This window comes from Hyperolius riggenbachi, chromosome 9, assembly GCF_040937935.1.
Source record: "Hyperolius riggenbachi isolate aHypRig1 chromosome 9, aHypRig1.pri, whole genome shotgun sequence".
Taxonomy (NCBI): Eukaryota; Metazoa; Chordata; class Amphibia; order Anura; family Hyperoliidae; genus Hyperolius; species Hyperolius riggenbachi.
In genome coordinates, this window is record NC_090654.1 from 21224785 (window position 1) to 21246080 (window position 21296).

At 45.3% G+C, this 21296-nt stretch overlaps 1 protein-coding gene across 1 annotated transcript in view; it reads left to right on the forward strand.

The window, feature by feature from the left end:
* LOC137532008 (NACHT, LRR and PYD domains-containing protein 3-like) overlaps positions 1-21296 on the forward strand; it is a 62003-nt gene that overhangs the window by 20178 nt on the left and 20529 nt on the right. The window contains exons 6-7 of the mRNA XM_068252094.1: positions 3203-4928; positions 5842-5928. Coding sequence (XP_068108195.1) covers positions 3203-4928; positions 5842-5928 — 1813 coding nt within the window. The remainder of the gene's footprint in view (positions 1-3202; positions 4929-5841; positions 5929-21296) is intronic.

Consider the following 21296-nt stretch of genomic DNA (forward strand, 5'->3'; position numbering starts at 1 on the left):
GTCGTGTTGATCCTAAGCGGAGTCCCTACAAGAAGAATGCTGGTGTTCTGTTGTGATATAGATAAAGGCCTCAATTCACTAAGATCATGCTGGAGATAATAAGGCAAGAGAAAACTTACCTCCACATAAGAGAGAGTTATCTTATCTCTTCATTCCTTAAGTTACCTCCTCTGTAGTTATTTTACCTCCTCTGTAGTTATTTTACCTCCTCTGTAGTTAATTTACCTCCTCTGTAGTTATTTTCACACGCAGTTAATAAACAGCCTGTCTTTAACTCTGGAGTTATTTTAAGGATTGAAAAGTTAACTTAAAGACAGAAGAGTTAACTTTAGGTTTACCCGAGGTAAAATATTTCTTGAATACTACATGCCTTATCACCATGGTAACAACTCTAGAAGAGTTATTAAAGACAGGAGATAAGCTTAGTGAATTGAGGCCAATGAGACTTCTATTTAATTTGAATGGACACTTATCAGATTTGACTGCCGACTGTTGAGATCTGGAGCGCTGCTTTTGGGGGTTTCATTTACTATGTATGCATGTCCCCCAGTGTCTGCATGCACTCTGTGTCCCCGGTGTTTGTGTGTCCCCAGTGTCTTATACACATACAAGTAGCTGCCACATATTCATCAAGCTTTCCCCGGTTTTCCAAATACATACCTCTCTTGCAGCTTCGATCATCACGCTGTCCCCCGGTACCACCATAGCTTGCATCAATCAGGGACTCCCAGACGTCTTTGCAGAGAAATGCACCAATCTGGCAGGGGTGCTAGCCTCAACCACCAATCAAGCTATGCACTGCTCAAGTGATGGTGTTGAGGGTGGGACCATCATTGGGGCCAATCACAGTGCCCCCGCCGGATTGGTGCATTTCTCTGCAAAGACGCCTGGGACTTCCTGATTGATGCAAGCTATGGCGGTACCAGGGGACAGCGCGATGATCAAAGCTGCAAGAGAGGTATATATTTGGGAAACCGGGGACAGCCTGATGAATATGTGGCAGCTACTTGTATGTGTTTAAGACACTGGGGAAACACAAACACCAGGGACACAGAGTGCATGCAGACACTGCAACACGGGGAAATGCAGACACGGGGGACATGCATACATTGATGATCAAAGCTGCAAGAGAGGTATGTATTTGAGACACTGTACAGGGGACAGCCTGATGAAGAAGAGTATGGCCTCAATTCTCTAAGATTATCTCCTGTCTTTAATAACGTTTCTATAGTTATCACCGTGGTGACGAGGCATGTAGTATTCAGGAAACATTTTACCTCAGGCAAACCTAAAGTTAACTCTTCTGTCTTTAAGTTAACTCTTCAATCCTTAAAATAACTCCACAGTTAAAGACAGGCTGTTTATTAACTGCGTGTGAAAATAACTACAGAGGAGGTAAATTAACTACTGAGGAGGTAAATTAACTACAGAGGAGGTAACTTAAGGACTGAAGAGATAAGATAACTCTCTCACTGTGCCGTGGTAAGTTTTCTCTTGCCTTATTATCTCCAGCATGATCTTAGGACACGCAGACACCGGGAACATGGAGAACATGCAGATACTGGGACACAGGGATAGCAAACACTGGGACAATGGGAATAAAAAACACTGGACATGGAGGAAACAGTGGACAAGGGGACAGAGGAAGGGGGACAGAGCACCGGGCATCGGAAACCAGGACAGAGGACACAGGTGGACAGAGGATATTGAGATATCAGTGGACACAGGGGGGAGAGGACACAGAGGGACATAGGTGAACACAGGGGCCACAAGTACAAGAAAGACATAAACGGGGGGCATAATAATTAGGGGAACATGTCCATAAGACGCCCCTGCACCAGGTTTAGTATATATATTTTTCCTCTTGGTTTTTGTCCTCTAAACCTAGGTGCTTCTTGTAGTCCGGAGCATCTTATTATCCAAAAAATATGGTACCTTTTCATTAATGATCCAATGACAGTATGCTCTAAGGACCTGTGCCACCGCCAACCACGACAAACTCCGGCCGATGATTGGCCAGGCTGGGAACACGAAAACTGACTGCAGAAACCTGAATTTTCAGCAGAACCTTTGCCCACTGACGTCAACAAGATGGCTGCATTGTTATTAAAGGATACCAGAGCTCAAAAAGTTTGGTGAATGTTCTACTGTCTGCCCCCGTAGCTCACCTGGAAGTCCCGCGGGATTCTCTTCCGGTTGCCAGGGTCGGGCTTACTGTTACCAGGGTCAGGCTGCACGCATCCCACAGCGAGCACCTGTGGCCGGGAGTGCACTGCGTATGTGTATGACATCACTGCGCATGATGTAACGCTGTAGGATGCGTGCAGCCCGGCCAGTGCCTGCGCAGTAAGCCCGACCCTGGTGACCGGAGGAGGATCCTGGGGGGCTTTTAGATAAGCTACAGGAGGCAGATAGGAGAATGGGGTTAGGGGTGGTCATCAGGACAGGTGATAGTATATGCCTGCTTCTCCTGTTTCTCCAAACATTTTGAGCTCTGGTATGCTTAAACGTTTTAAGTTGGCGCTATTGACTTCAGTGGCAGAACAAAACATGGTACTCGGAACTGCCAAATTCAGATGCAGAAATCGGAACTGATCCTATTCTGAGATCGCATCCCTAACTGTTGACTAATGACAGTTAGATAGTGATCACTGACAGGCTCAAAATGAATACTGATTAGACTGACCACTGACAGACAACCACTAACAAGCACAGACTGTCTGCTGACAAATCTAACTACTGCCAGGAAGAGTTTGAAAAACGACTGGACTGTTGCTTACAGTCAGAAATTGATCAAGTGTGTGTGTGTGGGGGGGGGGGGGGAGAGAATGCTAGAGTAGATAGACAATGAGGAGTAGAAAAGAACTAGAAAGATATGAAGGAGAAGTGGAAAGAAGCCAAGGTGTACAGGCAACAATGCGGGAGGGATCACAAGAAAAGAGACAGCAATGGAGGGTTAGAGACAGAGCCAAGGGGAAGTGGCAACCAAGAGAATCCACAGCAGATAGCTAAGGTAGAGACAATGAAAGGGAGAAGAATAAGACCACAATTTGGGAAAGACACTTACTGTCTAAGGCAAGTGGGGCTGAGGGATATGTAAACATATAGAGGAAGTCATAGTCAGTGTAAGGCAGTCAATGTGCTTTACATGCTATATTGGTAATTTTATTAAGCTTAATTATATCCCTCTTATCCTACTCAGGTTCACAAGAACATCATAAGACTTGTTTATTGGAGGAAACCCAAATGTTACAAGAACCTAGGGCTCTTGGATATAAACAGGAGGGTCCGAAATTCCTCATTTCTCAGAGGTACTTGGACCTCATTGTGGTTTCAAGTAAAGAGTTCAGGAACCGTTCCACACATGAGGTCATTGAGACTGGGGGAAAGCATGAATATTACCTACAGAAAGCACAAAATAGGCTAGAGCGAATTACAGCTAACAGACTTTTCCGCTGGTGCCATCGGTCAGGATGTGTGCCATGTACAGTCATGGTGAGCGGGGTACCTGGAGTTGGGAAAACCACTCTGATGCAGAAGATTGTCTATGATTGGGTGACAGGTAAACACTATAAGAGCTTTGCCTTTGTCTTCTTCTTCAAATTCCGGGAGCTCAACATATGCCAGGACATCAGCCTGGAAGAGATGATAGTTGGAAAATATCCATATCTCCACAGTCATATTAGCTATATCCTTCAAAACCCAGAAAAACTGCTTTTTATATTTGATGGCTTAGATGAAAGTAGTAGAAGTTTAGATTTCCGGGTATACCATCAATGCATTTCCACACAGCAAAGACGAAGGTGGGAAATAATTGTAGCCAGTTTAGCCAACCAGTCTCTTCTCAAAGGCTGCTCTGTTTTGATGACCAGTCGCCCAGCCAAATTGGCTTCTTTAGAGTTTACAAACTTCCAACGAATGTCTGAGATCATGGGATTCTTCCCCAAGGAAAGAGAGAAGTATTTTGAACAAGTTTTTGAAAATAAGAGCTTGTCAGAAAAGGCTTTCCAATATGTGCGGGAGAATGACACACTCTACACTTTCTGTTATATCCCGACCTACTGCTGGATTGTTTGCAGTGTGTTATCAAAGTGCTTCGTTTCTGCAATGGCCATGAACTGTCAGCCTAAAACGATAACGCAACTGTTCGTGACCTATGTGGCCAACATTCTCCAAAATCACACTTTAGAAAAAGATAATCCAAAAAGCACTTTGCAATCTCTTGGCCGGATGGCAGAACACGGAATCATGAATCATGTACTGACATTCCACAAGGACGACTGGCCATTATTTTCTGAGGACACTTGCTCAGGGCTGCTGTCAAGTTTCCTTGTTGAATCTTCCCAACGCCCTTGTTCTTCCTCTACCTCAAAATCTCCAGCTGTAACCTATTCCTTTTTGCATCTCACAGTTCAGGAATTTTTTTCTGCCATGGTCCATTTCCTTGATTATTCGGAAGATAGAATGAAAGCCTCTCTTTCTAAAGCAGTAGAATTTGACGACGGACGCTGTGAAATTTTTCTACGCTTTCTTTGTGGTCTATCAGATCTTTCCACTAGGGCCATCTTGAAACCCTACGTAGGAGAGTTCTCCAATACAGCTTCCAAACTGGTGATTGCATGGCTCATGTTTTCAGCCAAGAAAATTATCGAAAAGACAGAAAAGGACAACGATGACAAAAGGAAGTTAATGAACCTATTTAATTTGCTGTTTGAGACCCGCAATAAACCTCTGGTGAAAGAGTGCTTGAAGCTTAACAAGAAGATTGACTTTTCAGAACACTACCTGACTCCGGTGGACTGCACTGTCCTGGCCTTCATCCTCCAGTGCTCCGAAGAGACAAAATGTCTTGACTTAGACACATGTTTTATCCAGAGTGAAGGCTTTAAGAAGCTTGCTCCTTATCTACACATCATCGAAGATCTCAGGTGAGAAAACAAAGAGTATTTGGGATAAATTGATCTTTTAGGCAAAAACGTATATGAGAAATGTGCTCTTATCCCCGTGGGAAGAAAACATTATACTCACAAACGAGGAAGTGTCACTCTGGTCCCTGGTCCCTCTATCCAATCATCTCACTGATAACCGAGTAGCTGCCTCATCAATGGCAATATTGGGGATGACAATCTGAAGACACAGAAGCACCTGGGCAGAGCTGTGTAGATTCTGTATGTATGGCTACCTATTCCAGTAGTGATCCAGGTCCATGTATGGGGGGAGGGGGGTGTTGTCTCATGTGCCCTAGCTCCACCCCACAATGCATGCACACCAGCATAATATGCTTTTCCATGAGTTCTCCTAGACATGTCCATCACTAATAGTGGACAGTGCAAGACCTGGTTGGCTCCAAACCTAATAGTGCAAAGCAGAAAAGAGAAAGTCATGCACGTTGTTCAGAAAACTTAAAGTCACTTTTTTGTATACAGACCAACAAGTACCAACAAGTTCCAGACTCACAATGGTCCTTTGCGCATCTGACATGTCGGCAGTTGGTGCCTCATTTTAACTTGTTTACACTAAAGTGACTTTATATTTTCTGTACATCATGCAGAACCTTTTCTTTTTTGACCTATAATGTCTAATGAAATTGAAATGCCCTTGCTGTACCATTAACGGAGGGACAGATTGGTCCTGCAGCTTATTGAACACTGTAACCTCTTTATGTATCCGAGTCTATGATAAGCCCCCCGTTGAGTAAGGACTTCTCTCCCTTCCAGAGATTTTCAATGAACTGTCATGGAGAGGAGCTGGACTGGTCAGGTGTGCTCTGATGTATTGGTATCCTTTTATACACCTTATTAAAAATACAGAAAGTAACTCACTATTGTTATGTTTCTATAGGCTGTCCAAGAATGATCTGAAAGATGATGATGCTGAAGCTCTGTGCAGAATTTTATCCCATCCTACATGCAGGGTTAAGAGACTTATGTAAGCTTAGTTATTTGTTTTCTTTCTTGTCTTTCTCTTACTCATAAACTATCCATGTAAGCAATAAGCAATGCTATGCACCTAAAGTAAAACTCCACATCTATAATTTTAACTTTTGAATTTGAATATAGTTAAAGAGACACTGAAGTGAAAAAAAAATGATATTATGATTTGTATGTGTAGTATAGCTAAGAAATAAAACATTAAGATCAGATACATCAGTCTAATTGTTTTCAGTACAGGAAGAGTTGAGAAACTCCAGTTGTTATCTCTATGCAAACAAGCCATTAAGCTCTCTGACTAAGTTAGTCGTGGAGAGGGCTGTTATCTGACTTTTATTATCTCAACTGTAAGTGAACTGTTTACTTTTTCTCTGCTAGAGGAGAGGTCATTACTTTACAGACTGCTCTGAAAGACTCATTTTGAATGCTGAGTGTTGTGTAATCTGCACATATTATAGAATGATGCAATGTTAGAAAAAACACTATATACCTGAAAATAAAAGTATGAGAATATTTTCTTTGCTGCTAATCTTCTAGTAATTATTCATAGTACACAACCAATTCACTATATCATATATTTTTTTTCGCTTCAGTGTCTCTTTAAGAAAGGGTAGAACCATATATATTTTTTTCCTTTTAATATCTGGATCCACATTTGGAATGCTTTTTTTTCCCTTGAATTTGTTCGGATATTGACTGGAACACAGACACCACAAGCTTTGCACCACTTAACCTCCTTGCCGGTTATCCCGAGCTTAGCTCGGGGTAACCTGCGTAGGAGGATTTCTCAGGCCCCGCTGGGGCGATTTTCAATTTTTTTTTCCTACATGCAGCTAGCACATTTCTAGCTGCGTGTGGTATGCGATCGCCACCGATTCGCCGCTACCCGCCGCACCGCCCCCCCCCCCCCCCCTCCAGACCTCTTGTGCAGCCTGGCCAATCAGTGCCAGGCAGCGCTGAGGGGTGGATCGGGATTCCCTGTGACGTCCCGACGTCCATGACGTCGGTGACGTCATCCCGCCCCGTCGCCATGGCGACCGGGGAAGCCCAGCAGGAAATCCCGTTCTCTTACTCTGATCGCCGGAGGCTCGGAGGCTCACTACATGATTTTAAAAAAAATAAATAAAAAAAAAAGTGCTCTGCTGCCCCCTTGCCGCGGGAATTGGACCGGCAAGGGGGTTAAAGAGAGTCTGAATCCTTCTAAAATACTCTTTTTATTTGACATTTATCTTCATAAAATATCAGCAGTGCTAAAACGCCGCATTCCCGCAGCTAAACAATGTCATTAAACCCCCCAAATGCCGGTGCATAATTCCACGACTTTCCAAGTTGTGAATTTTGCTGCACGAGGAGGCAGAACTTAGCGCAGTAGCTCTGCCTCCATTAGCATCAATCCCCGCTAATCGCCTCCTCTCCCCGCCCCTCTCAGTGAAAGAACACTGAGAGGGGCAAGCAGAGGCAGAGATCAGCGGGATTGACGCGAGTAGAGGCAGAGCTACTGCACAAAGCTCTGCCTCTACCGGGAAGCGCTACCTAACATTTTGTCCCAGTATTTGGGGGGTTTAATGACATCATTCTTCCGTGGGAATGAGGTGTTTTAGCACTGCTGATATTGCTGAAGATAAATGTCAAATAAAAAGAGGATTTTTAGAAGGCTTCAGACTCTCTTTAAAGCTCATACACACATCCCACTGAATGCCCAACCAACTGCACAACATGACCAACCGTGCAACAAGTTGTACACACACAAACACACATTGAGGAAGGGGATGTGCCAAAACATTTCAGTGGGAGGAGCTTAGAGAGGCCAGCCTCACCCATTGCTATCATCGCACACCAGCCTTGTTTAATCCCTGCTACCATGCTGGAAAATACTGCACAGGTGTGTAGTTCATGAGACTGTTTGCCACTGCTGCTTGACAGAGCTTCATCTTGGAGGGACTTTGGAGGTACACCACCCGTTTGGGGGGAGGGGGATGCAATGTTCAAGGTTTTGCAATCCCCCACACGTTGAATCTGGTGTTACTATCCTTTCTGCTGGATGCCATTAATACCATGCATAGCTTTTTGCTTGCTTGGAATGCTGTTTAAATCTGGCGCGCCTTAGTATACTGTTGCAAAAATGCAAAAATCCGCTTCACTGATATAGTATTTAAGTGAGTTGGTTGTTTAGTTGGTTGGCGTGTATGTATGTACTTCTTAACACCACAAGCACAAAACGTTAGCTCAGGCTTCACATTCAAAAAATTCAATAACTTTATAGTGACCAGATATCAAAGGTGAGTAGCAAAACCATAGGTAATTAAAATGCACTAAAAACACAGAGAAGCCTTAGAGATGGCAAGGCCTGCCCCCCCACACACATACACGTCACATAACCAACTGCCATTCACACCACCGGGATGTAAACAGGACTTAAGGAGGAACTCCAGTGAAAATAATGCAATAAAAACGTGCTTAATTTTTTGGACGCTGACGCCGGAGTGGCTTCTTTGACATGAAATATTGGTCAAAAATATTGTTAGAGCCTGTGCTAAACCTAACACAGATCTGAGGCGAAATTCATCCCTTATTGAGCATTGGGAAAGCAGAACTATCCAATTAGCCTGCAGCATGCTAGAGTATATGTGTAAGCAATAGCGGAGCCGCCGCCGCACAGGGCAGCGTGGCGGCGGCCTCCGCATCCCAGCCGGCGGTTTCAGAAAACGCCCACAGAGCCGCCGGAGCAGGGCGGGCGCCGCCGCGGCTGACAGGATGGCGGAGGGTCCCGCTGCTCAGCCGGCGGACTTCCGTGTGCGGGCGTGCGCTGACCAGGGACCTGGCCTCTCAGTGATGCAGAGGCAGAGGGTCATGCGCACGCGCACCTTTGCCTATCTGATTCTTAGTTGCTGACCCTGCCTGTTTAACAGACTCTGAATCAGCCTTCTGCTCTTGTACTGCTACCGTCTCTCTGTTGCCGAACCTCTGCCTGTCTGACCTTTCTCTTTTCCCCAGTGGAACGTCTCCCACTGGTGGGATATCTCTGAGGCTTGCCTCTCCGAGACGCCTGCCCTAGCAGATGATTACTGCCAGGAGCTGAGATCCCAATCTTTGCTTGGGCTGAGGATCTCACACACGGGGTTCCCATTCAGAGGTAACCACACCTCTGAGGAATCACTGTGTGGTGGATATTTCCACAGTCTTGTTTATTGTACTTGTTGATTGTTATTATTTCTGCTTCAGTATCCAGAGGTTAGTTACACTTGCATTATTGGTGATTCTGCAGATCATCAATAATCAGGTGATATCTGCATTATTGGTGATACTGCAGATCGCCAATAATCAGATTCTCTCTGATTATTAACACCGATCATTACAGAACAGCAGACCACTAGTATGGATGCATTACGCAGTCAGATCGAGACTCTAACCACCTCACTTAATAATCTCATTGAGGTGGTTAATTCGCAACAGACTCAGATCAACCAATTGGCTGGGTCTGTACAGGTCTTGCAGACGACTGTGGCCACAGTGCAATCCCCTCTGGTCACAGATCTCCGTATGCCAGTGCCCGAAAAGTTTTCAGGGCAAAGATCTGATTTCCAGAACTTCCGCAACCGAGTTTTATCTGAGTTTGAGTTACGGCCTACTCAGTCAGGTTCTGAGCAGCAAAGGGTAACCTTTATTAAGACCTTATTGTCCGGGGACTCACAAACCTGGGCATATGGTCTTTCACCCGAGGATACAGCACTGACGTCAGTGGAGGAATTTTTCAAAGCAATGGCTATAATTTATGATGATCCGGATGCTTCGATCACTGCCGATAGGAAGCTCAAAACTCTCAGGCAGGGTCGAGACACGGTTGAGGTTTATGCGGCAGAGTTCCGAAAGTGGGCTGTGTCATCTAGGTGGGGGTCTTACGCCTTATTAGACTGTTTTCTGTCAGGCCTATCAGACGCAGTCTCTGAACTAATGCTAGGGCACCCTGAACCAAAGTCCGTCGACGACGCCATTTCCTGGCGATTCAAGAGCACCGCAGGTTACGCTATCAGCGTCAGTCGAGGGGCAAGAATGCAGTAAGAGCTCTCTCTTTTGCATCCTCGTCACCAACCCCTCCTACTGATGAGCCGATGCAAATCGGACATTCTCGGTTGACTCGGGCCGAGAAATAGCGCAGAAGGGCTGAAAGACTTTGTCTACATTGCGCAGAGGAAGGCCATATTGCTCAAAATTGCCCCAAGAAATCGGGAAACGCTGCTGTCTAGGTGTAGTTAGAGGTAATACCCTAGACACACAGAGCTTACCTCTCAATCAGAATAATCGGTTACTTCTCCCGTGTTCCATTTCTTGGGGGAATTTGACTGTTTGCACTGAGGCTTTCATAGATTCTGGGTCTGCGGCTAATTTTATAGACTACGAGTTTGTGAAGGGGCTGGGTGTTCCTTTACAACTTTTAGACCAACAAGTAGTCGTTACCGCAATGGATGATTCTCCTTTACAGTGCAGACAACCTCTTTCTCAGACACCCAGGTTATCATGCACGATTGGGGTTTTACACAAAGAGAGTTTACAGTTTCTTGTTTTGCGCATGGCAACCTCCACCGTAATCCTCGGTATGCCCTGGTTACAGCTCCACTCCCCACAGATAGACTGGGTATCAGGTCAGCTACTCAGTTGGTCACCTTACTGCCACAATCATTGTTTGGGGAAAATTGCCTGTTGTGCTGCCAAGATAGAGGTTAAAGGGGTACCAGTGCAATACGCTGAGTTTGCGAATGTGTTCTGTCCCAGGTCCGCTGATAAACTCCCACCACATCGGAGTTTTGACTGCCCTATTGACTTAAGATCTGGTTGTATGCCCCCCAGAGGTCATCTCTATAATTTGACAGGACCAGAAAAGCTGGCAATGTGGGAATACATTAAGGACAACCTGGCAAAAGGATTCATCCGCCCTTCCCGGTCACCGGCCGGGGCAGGTTTTTTGTTCGTCCAAAAAAAAGATGGTGGTCTTAGACCTTGCATTGACTACCGAGGTCTAAACAAGATCACCATCAAGAATCGCTATCCGTTGCCTTTAATAGACGATCTCTTTGCCCAGATTACCAATGCCAGTATCTTTTCAAAACTAGACTTACGTGGGGCATACAACCTGGTGCGCATCAGGGATGGTGACAAGTGGAAGACGGCCTTCAATACGCCCGACGGGCATTACAAATACCTCGTTATGCCCTTCGGGTTATGTAATGCCCCGGCTGTCTTCCAAGAGTTAATAAACAAGGTATTCAGGGAGGTGTTGGGGAGGTTTGTCTTGCTATACCTAGATGACATACTGATCTTCTCTCCAAACCTTGAAGAGCATCGTAAACATGTTAAGTATGTGTTGAAGAAGTTGAGACAGAACTCACTGTATGCAAAACTAGAGAAGTGCCTCTTTGAGGTCACTCAGATTCCTTTTCTGGGGTATATAATTTCTACTTCGGGTCTCTCTATGGATCCAGAAAAGGTTACGGCTGTCTTAGAGTGGCCACAACCGGTAGGTTTGAAGGCACTTCAGAGATTCCTTGGTTTTGCTAACTACTACCAGAGATTTATCAAGGGATTCTCTTCAGTAGTAGCACCTCTGACTAGTCTTACCAAAAAAGGGGCTGACCCATACCATTGGTCACCGGAGGCTCAGTCAGCCTTCGACATCCTAAAGAAATTGTTTTGCTCTGCACCTATATTAAGACATGTCGATGTCACCCTTCCCTTCATAGTGGAGGTGGATGCCTCGGAAATTGGGGTGGGGCTGTCCTGTCTCAACGTTCTGGTTTACAGGGCAAGACACATCCCTGTGCCTACTTCTCACGTCGATTTTCCCCTGCTGAAAGAAACTACGATGTGGGTAACAGGGAGCTCCTTGCCATCAAGTTGGCCTTTCAGGAGTGGTGTCATTGGCTGGAGGGTGCAGAACATACTATTGTTGTGTATACTGACCATAAGAACCTGGAGTACATTGAGGGGGCAAAGAGACTTACCCTCAGACAGGCCCGTTGGTCCTTGTTCTTTTCTCGTTTCAGATTCGTGATCACGTACACTCCAGGTTCTAAAAACGTAAAGGCAGATGCTCTTTCTAAATGTTTCGAGCCTGAGACAACTCAGTCAACATTTCCAGAGGGTATCCTACCCTTCAAGGTGGTGTTAGCTGCCATTGACACCTGGGAGGATTGGGCACTGGGCAGCTACACTAGCTACTTACCAGTTAGATACCCTGGAAGGGAAACCGGAAGGGGTTCTCTTCGTGCCACTTCCTTTCCGATTACAAATCATGCAGTTATTCCATACCCATAAGAACGCAGGTCATCCTGGGGTCGCTCGCACTCTGGATCTGCTCACTAGGTGTGTGTGGTGGCCTTCATTGTCCTCAGATTGTAAGGAGTTTGTGAGGGAGTGTGTTGTCTGTGCCATGAGTAAACCTTCCCGCCTGGCTCCGGTGGACACCCTACAATCTTTGCCAGTGCCAAATGAACCGTGGACCCATCTGTCCATGGACTTCATTGGCGAGCTCCCCAGGTCCGAGGGCATGACAGTCATTTGGGTAATCGTAGACAGATTCAGTAAAATGGCACACTTTGTTCCACTTAAAGGATTTCCCTCAGCCCAGGAATTGGCCAACCTCTTCATACTACATATCTTCCGGTTACATTGCATCCCGGACGATGTGGTTTCAGATAGAGGAGTCCAATTTGTATCGAAATTTTGGAGGGCCTTTTGCCATACGTTGGGGATGAACCTGTCTTTTTCATCTGGGTATCACCCACAAACCAACGGGCAGACCGAGAGGGTTAATCAAGCTCTGGAGCAGTTCCTAAGATGCTATGTAGCGGATGCACAAACCGAATGGGTTAGGTTTTTACCTTTCGCGGAGTTTGCACACAACAACCTGAAAAATTTGTTAACAGGGTTGTCCCCTTTTCAGGTTGTATCAGGAAAATCCCCTCAGTTTTCCCCATTTCCGGTGTGTTCCTCTCCCTTCCCGGCCCTGGAGGATTAGCAGAGGACTTTAAGGGAACTTTGGGGACAAGTGAAGAAGAATTTGGGAGTAGCCTTTCAGAGACAAAAAAGACAGGCTGACAAAAGACGCTCTGTCGAGTGGCACTTTACTCCAGGAGACAAGGTGTGGGTGTCAACCAGACATTTGGCACTCAGACAACCCTCCACCAAATTGGGTCCCAGATTCATAGGGCCCTACCCGGTGGTCAAGAGGATCAATTATGTCTCTTATGTTATTGATCTTCCAGCCAGCATGAGATGTGGGAGATCATTCCACGTCTCGCGACTGAAGCCGGCAGTGCATGTGGTTTCCTCTCCCCCCCCCCCCCCCCCCCCTGTGGTAATAGAGGGTCATACGGAATATGAAGTTGAAAAGATCTTGGTTTCTCATCTTGTGCAGAATTCAGTGCAGTATCTGGTCCATTGGAAAGGGTATGGGGTGGAGGACAGGTCCTGGGTTCCAGAGGATCGCATGCATGCTGAGAGATTGAGGAAAAGATTTCATCAGTTACATCCTGAGAAACCGTGTAGGAAGTGTCCGGAGTCCACTCCTCAAAGGGGGGGTACTGTGAGCAATAGCGGAGACGCCGTCGTGCAGGTCAGCGTGGCGGCGGCCTCCGCATCCCAGCCGGCGGTTTACGACACGGCCAACGAGCCGCCGGCACAGAGCAGGGCGGGCGCCGCCGCGGCTGACAGGATGGCGGCGGGTCCCGCTGCTCAGCCGGCGGACTTCCGTGTGCGGGCGTGCGCGGACCAAGGACCCGAACTCTCAGTGATCCAGAGGCAGAGGGTCATGCGCGCGAGGCAGCAGGATCTTTATTCTCTTAGGAGACAGGTCAGTTGATCCGGCGATCAGCTGACCTTAGCCAGCCAATCACATGCTGACTTCGGATCCAGCCCCTGCTTCAGTATCCAGAGGTTGGTGGAACTGGGCTTCAGCATTTAAGCCCACAGATGTCATTTGCCTACTGTCTGCTGTCGTGAATACTTAGGTGTAAACGCTCAGACCTTAGCTCAGTTCCCTGGTGTTGATATCAAGGACATCACACCTCAGTCTAGGATTGTATTGCATATTTATCTGTGTCTTGACTTTGGCTATCCCTGACTACTCTCTCCTCTTCTCGATTTTGTACCTTTGCCTATCTGATTCTTAGTTGCCGACCCTGCCTGTTTAACGGACTCTGAATCAGCCTTCTGCTCTTGTACTGCTACCGTCTCTCTGTTGCCGAACCTCTGCCTGTCTGACCTTTCTCTTTTCCCCAGTGGAACGTCTCCCACTGGTGGGATATCTCTGAGGCTTGCCTCTCCGAGACGCCTGCCCTAGCAGATGATTACTGCCAGGAGCTGAGATCCCAATCTTTGCTTGGGCCGAGGATCTCACACACGGGGTTCCCATTCAGAGGTAACCACACCTCTGAGGAATCACCATGTGGTGGATATTTCCACAGTCTTGTTTATTGTACTTGTTGATTGTTATTATTTCTGCTTCAGTATCCAGAGGTTAGTTACACTTGCATTATTGGTGATTCTGCAGATCGCCAATAATCAGATTCTCTCTGCTTACTAACACCGATCATTACAATATGTATAACAATTGTATATAGCAATGATTAAAGATAAAACGTAACTAAGCATTGAACTTCACCCCAATCAGTAGCTGATACCCCCTTTTACATGAGAAATCTATTCCTTTTCTCAAACGGATCATCAGGGGGCTCTGTATGGCTGATTTTTTTTTGGGTGAAAACCGTCCCACAGTGTGATGTCAGCGCCTCACAGCACTGAGGTCCTGACATCACACTGTGGCAGCCTTGTTGCATTGTGGGAAATAACTTTCTAACTGCCAAAAAACGAAGCAGCATCTCCTTCCACTGACTTCACCTGTAGGCAGTAAAAATGTCACCATGTGATAAATGTCAGAATTTAAATCAGGGAGAGTAAAAATTTTATAATGAGCAAACAATGACTAAATCATTTATACATAATTATTGTAAAAATGAAGCACTTTTTTATTGCATTATTTTCACCGGAGTTCCTCTTTAAAGAGAGTCTGAAGCGAGAATAGATCTCGCTTCAGACCTCATAGCTAGCAGGGGCATGTGTGCCCCTGCTAAAACGCCGCTATAGCGCGGCTTAACGGGGGTCCCTGTCCCCCCAAACCCCCTCCGTGCAGCGGGGGAGCGCTTCCTGGTTGGGGCAGGGCTAACCGCCGCAGCCCTGCCCCATGCGCGTCTGTCAGACGCGTATCTCCGCCTCTCCCCCGCCCCTCTCAGTCTTCCTTCACTGAGAGGGGCGGGGGAGAGGCGGCGATGCGCGTCTGATAGACGCGACTGGAGGCAGGGCTGCAGCCGTTAGCCCTGCCTCCAGGAAGGATATCTCCAGCGACCATTTTCCGACCAACATTTGCGGGGGGTGGGTTGGGGGTGAAGGGACCCCCGTTAAGCCGCGGGATAGCGGCGTTTTAGCAGGGGCACACGTGCCCCTGCTATATATAAGACCTGAAGCGAGATTTAGTCTCGCTTCAGTGTCTCTTTAAGTCCTGTTTACATTCAGGTGGTGTGAATGGCAGTTTGTTATGTGGCATGTATGTGTGTGTGTGTGTGGGGGGGGGGGGCAGGCCTTGCCATCTCTAAGGCTTCTCTGTGTTTTTAGTGCATTTTAATTACCTATGGTTTTGCTACTCACCTTTGATATCTGGTCACTATAAAGTTATTGAATTTTTTGAATGTGAAGCCCGAGCTAACGTTTTGTGCTTGTGGTGTTAAGAAGTACATACATACACGCCAACCCACTAAACAACCAACTCACTTAAATACCATGCCTGCAAGCTAAATGACAAAATCCACAACATTTCCGCATTCAGCAATAACAAAGTCATTCAAAAGACTTGTACACATGATCCAACCTGCCTGATAGTTGGTCAGAATGATCTGGCAAACAACCTGTTATCAGTTGGTCATTTTATTGTTTGCCAGCTGTACACACGTCCAGCTTATCTTCCAACAGACAAGTTTGGAAGATAGTTGGACGGATTGTTGGTACGTGTGTATGAGCCTTTAACCACTTGTGGACCATGGTGTTAAATCCCCCTAGTGACCAGGCTATTTTTTACTAAAATGGCCACTGCAGCTTTAAGTATAAAGAAGGAAGTGACTGGGTCTCCACCTGGATTTAAGCCGCGATGGCTATGTTTATTTAATCCATAGTTTATAAAACACACACGACGTTTCGGCCTGTGGCCTTTATCAAGTGTTAAAACATACTGAGCAAATGCTCACATATAAATCACACACACCTTAATAAAACACACCCCTTTCGGGGCGGGCACACACTTAATTAGAGAGATCAAAGAGTAGTATAAAGAGACAGTGTCTAAATTGACAAATATCATAAAAAACATCTCAAACTAAATTCTTCATTAAGTCCATTGGGAACCAATGTCTCCAACCTGCTGATCCATCTGCTTTCCCTTCGCAAAAGGGTTATTTCATTATCCATTCCTTCTGCCGCTATCACCTTCTCCAACACACACCATCTTAAGTCACTGACCGTATGATTACATTCAAAGAAGTGTTTTCCTACGGGGGAATCAATATTTCTATCAGGCTTATTAAAGTATTTCCTGTACAACCTTATATCACTACGATGCTCATTAATCCTAACTCTTACAGGTCTGGATGTCTGACCCACATAGCCCAGCCAGCAAGGGCACTTCAAACAATACACAACATTACTCGTAACACAGGAAAAATTCCCATTAATCCTAATCTTTGTGCCCCTTCTGGGATGGGCTATGTGGTCCCCCCTAATAATGCTTGAACAGTCACTTCCTTCTTTTTACATTGAATCTTTGTACCTCGTCTGGATCCAGGTGCGGACTGGTCGACTCCCTGGTATATACAAGTATTGCAGTTTGAGCTTGTGGCCATTTTTTCTTGCCACTGCAGCTTTAAGGCCAAGCTGCAGGGCCGCACAACTCAGCTCACAAGTAATTCCTCAGTTCACAAGTCTGATTGCCACAGAGGTGCTCACTTCTGCATTTAGACCCATTGAGTTATGCTCCTTTTTGCCTGATGAAGCAGGACCACACCTGCGAAACACCTGTGAAACGCGTTGCACTAAGTGGAGTTAGATAAAATTTTTGTATTGATATATTGTGACTCAATTGAGTTTTATATTTTTGAGGGAGGTAAGTCCACCTAAACATCCCCCTCTTTTAGACGTTTTTTAAACGTTTTTATTCTACTCTGGCGCCTCTGTACACCAAGCCTTGCTGAAATCTTGAGTCCACCCTCGGTGGAGGGGTGCTGCCCCGTTTCCTATCTACAGAGAGCGGCATCTTAAAAACCTGAGTGGGGTCAGGTTCTAATATTTCCCACCTGCACTTGAAGTGGTTGCCTATGGGTAACCCATGTTTGTGAGTATATCTAAATATTTTGCTTTAAACCACAACCAACTTAACGATACTACACCATATTGGGCTCTCGATTTCTCTTTGTTCTTTCAAACAACTGGGAGACTGAAGGTGGAGCGGTCGGCAAGTAGTTAAAGAGGGATTGTCAGCCATAAAATTAAATTCCTATTACCCACTGCTCTGTATTTATCATGTGGTCTACATCCTGACCTTGCATTGCAAGCACTCCAATACAATCATAAATGTGTCTGCTATAATGATTATTATCTCAATCAGCCTGGCTCTTTTCTCGTACATTGCTGGGGAGAGGGAAGCTTGTTATCTTCCCTTCTTCCCCTTCCACATTCTTGCTCCTTGCTGATCGGCTGAGGGAAGTTCAGTGTGACACTAGGCTGAGAAGGGAAATAGAAGATAAATCACCTCACCCCTCTGCAGAAGCTGCTGAAATCCAATCTATGTATGTTCTGCACACATGTGTTTACAAAGCAAACTAGATATGGCAGTGCAGCCCTGCATACGCCATTTCAGGCAGAGGAGAAAAACAAGAGTAAGGGAGGAAATGACATCAGTATTCTGATGTCAGTCAGAGGCAGTAATGATGGAAGATGCCTGTAACAGTTTTCTTTTTATTTACTATATTAAATTCACTGATATAAAAATGTTGGCAGTAAAATACATATGTATTTATCTACTTATATATGTGTTTTTGTATATTGTTTTTCTTGGTATAGTACAGCTGACCCTCATGTTTTAAAGAGAAACTGTAGTGAAAATAACGTAATTAATAAAATTGCTTATATATTTTATTTTTTTTAATATTCATTTAGAAGTTATTTAGTCAGTGTTTGCCCATTGTAAAATCTTTCCTCTCCCTGATTTACATTTTGACATTTATCACATGGTGAGAGCTTTAGTCCTATCAGGTGCATGACTGCAAAATGTTTGGTTACTCGGAATTCTGCATAGCTAATCAGCCTAGGCTAAACATTACTTGAAGGGCGGGGCTACATACAAATATACAGCTATATACAGATTCAGGAAGTGTTTCTGATGCTGAAACATAAAAATGGGTATCCTGAATAGTTTACTGCATTCACATGTCACTACAGGGCCTCTTTAATGTGGTGCCAAGTTATGATACCACTGATCAAAGAATGCTCCACGCAGTGCGCTCCCACCAAGATCAATCAATAAAAGAACTGCCTTTCCGGATTGAAATTTGATCGATATTTGAATGAAAAAAAAAATCAGAGATTGCTTTAGTTTTTAATGGATTTAAATACAATCTGATGTTTTTATTGAATCAAACAAATATTCTATAAAAAATGTTATTCTACTAGAAATGTGTTGTATCATCGTTGCCATGCTTTGGACTGCAGCATTAGTGTGGCAGTGGTTCCCTGTTCATTTTGCATAGGGATTTCCCATAGGGAGATTACCCTGGGACACCGGGGGGATGCCCAAAGACTACAAAGAGTATGTTGGTAGTGTCACGCCAATTGGTAGCCCCAGGACCGCCTAAGCCAATTGGCGTGCAGACCTGGGGGTGTGTTTTGCTGGGGATCATCCCCGTTTGAATGACTGAGCTCTGTTCCATCCTCACTCTACCATCGGTGATTGGCGCTAGGAGACTGTTAGACGAAACCGCCGTCTATTTACATTGTACAGCACTGCGATCTACTGCAGCAATGCACTGGGGACAATCGTATCACTCGGTTGTCACTTGGGGAGGCACAAGAGTGAATGATGCCTATGTGTGAGGAAACGCGGAAAAGCCGCCGCAAGTGCTCAGAGTGAGGCGGCTGTTTCCGCGTCCAACATGGCAGCACAACGCGAAGAAACCGCCGCATGCCGCATGGGCAGAGTGGTGGAGTCCGCGTTGGATGCGGCGGATTGCGCGCATAACAATACTACTGACACTGTGGTTGGACGCGGGGAAGCCGCCGCTTGCTTGGAGAGCGGTGCGGCGGCTCCCGCGCTAGAATCAGCGCACACATTGCAAAACATGTCTGGTGTGGCTGGGACTGCTAGTCCACACAGGTTCAGAAGGACGCGCGCGCGCGTTGAGAGGCAGAGCTTATATGACAGCCAGAGAGGAGTCAGCTGACCAAGCTGGTCAGCTGACATTTTCACCACCTTCCATTGGTCCAGCACTTAGGGGTGGCGCTTGAGAGCGCTGTAGTATATATACTGGGTGCTGGTCATTTCTCTGTTGTCTGGCGTTGCGATCACTACGTGGAAGCACTCAGACCTTGTCAGTATCTGTGTTCTAGCATAGTTTCCAAAGGTGTTGATGATCACGGAGCTCACACCTTAGCATTAGGAATTGTACTGTATTATTTGTTATGACCTTTTGCCTGCCTGAACTCTGATTCTGTACCTTGCTATTTCTGATATCCTGTTGCCAAACTCTGCTCGTTCCTGGACTCTGCATCTGCCTCCTGATTCTGTACCTTGTTATTCTGATTCTCCGTTGCCAAACCCTGCCTATTCATTGGATTCCGTATCTGTCTCCTGAATCTGTACCTTATCTGTCTGTGTGTTTACGACCTGGCTTGTCCGACCTCAAGAACTGGCCTTACTGTTAGAGGCAGTTCCCAGACCTGTTAGTGACACCTTCTCTCTGGTGTCACTCACGCTCTGTCCTTCCCACGTCCTGCCTAGCTCCGTCCCCGGGAGGATCTAGGCTAGCGGAAGGAACATCCTCCTGTGCAGTATTCCCTACTGCTTCTGTACCTATTCCTGAGGTACAGTCCTCAAAGTGTTACTGTTACTCCAAACACTCACTTCTCTCTCAGGTGTCCAAAGGTTAGAGATATATCTGATTATCGGTGATACTGCAGATCATCAATAATCGGGTATATATCTGCATTCTCGGTGATACTGCAGATCACCGGTAATCAGACCCTCTCTGTGTTACACCGATCGTTACACTATGTCAGCCGATCGCTGTGATTGGCTGGCGGGGGGGGGAGGGTGGGGAAAAAAATAAAATAAATAATAGGTAATTTTATTTTAAAAACAGAAACAAACAAATAAAAAAATGAACAAACAACCCAGCAGCAATCAGAGCCCACCAACAGAATGCTGTGTTGGTGGGCAGAAAAGGGTTGTGGGTATCATATGTGTGCACAGTTGTATGACTCTGCAGCAAGGTCGTAAAGCTGCAGAGCCCTAAATTGTAAAAAATAGCAATGGTCACTAGGAGGGTGTAAGCCTATCGTCCTCTAGTGGCTAAATTGTGGGAGGAAACTGGAGTGTCCTGAGGGAGCCCATACATATACATTATATACATATATATATATATAATTTTTTTTATTGTGTGTGTGTGTGTGTGTGTGTGTGTGTGTGTGTGTGTGTGTATATATATATATATATATATATATATATATATATATATATTTATTTATTTATATATATATATATATATATATATATATATATATGTATAGTGTGTGTGTATATATATATATATGTATATATATATATATATATATATATATACAGTATATATATACATATATATATATATATATATATATATATATATATATATATATACACAGTGGCTTGCAAAAGTATTCGGCCCCCTTGAAGTTTTCCACATTTTGTCACATTACTGCCACAAACATTCATCAATTTTATTGGAATTCCACGTGAAAGACCCATACAAAGTGGCGTACACGTGAAAAGTGGAACGAAAATCATACATCATTCCAAACATTTTTTACAAATCAGCAAGCTCATGGTGACCCAGAACTCATTGGGGTGTGTAAGGGACTACAATGGTCCTAAAAGCCCCCTTAACATCTTAGTAAGGGGGCTTTTAGGACCATTGTAGTCCCTTACACACCCCAATGAGTTCTGGGTCACCATGAGCTTGCTGGTTAGTCTGTGCCTCTCGGATTTACATGCCCTACTCCATAGAGCCAAATTAATCC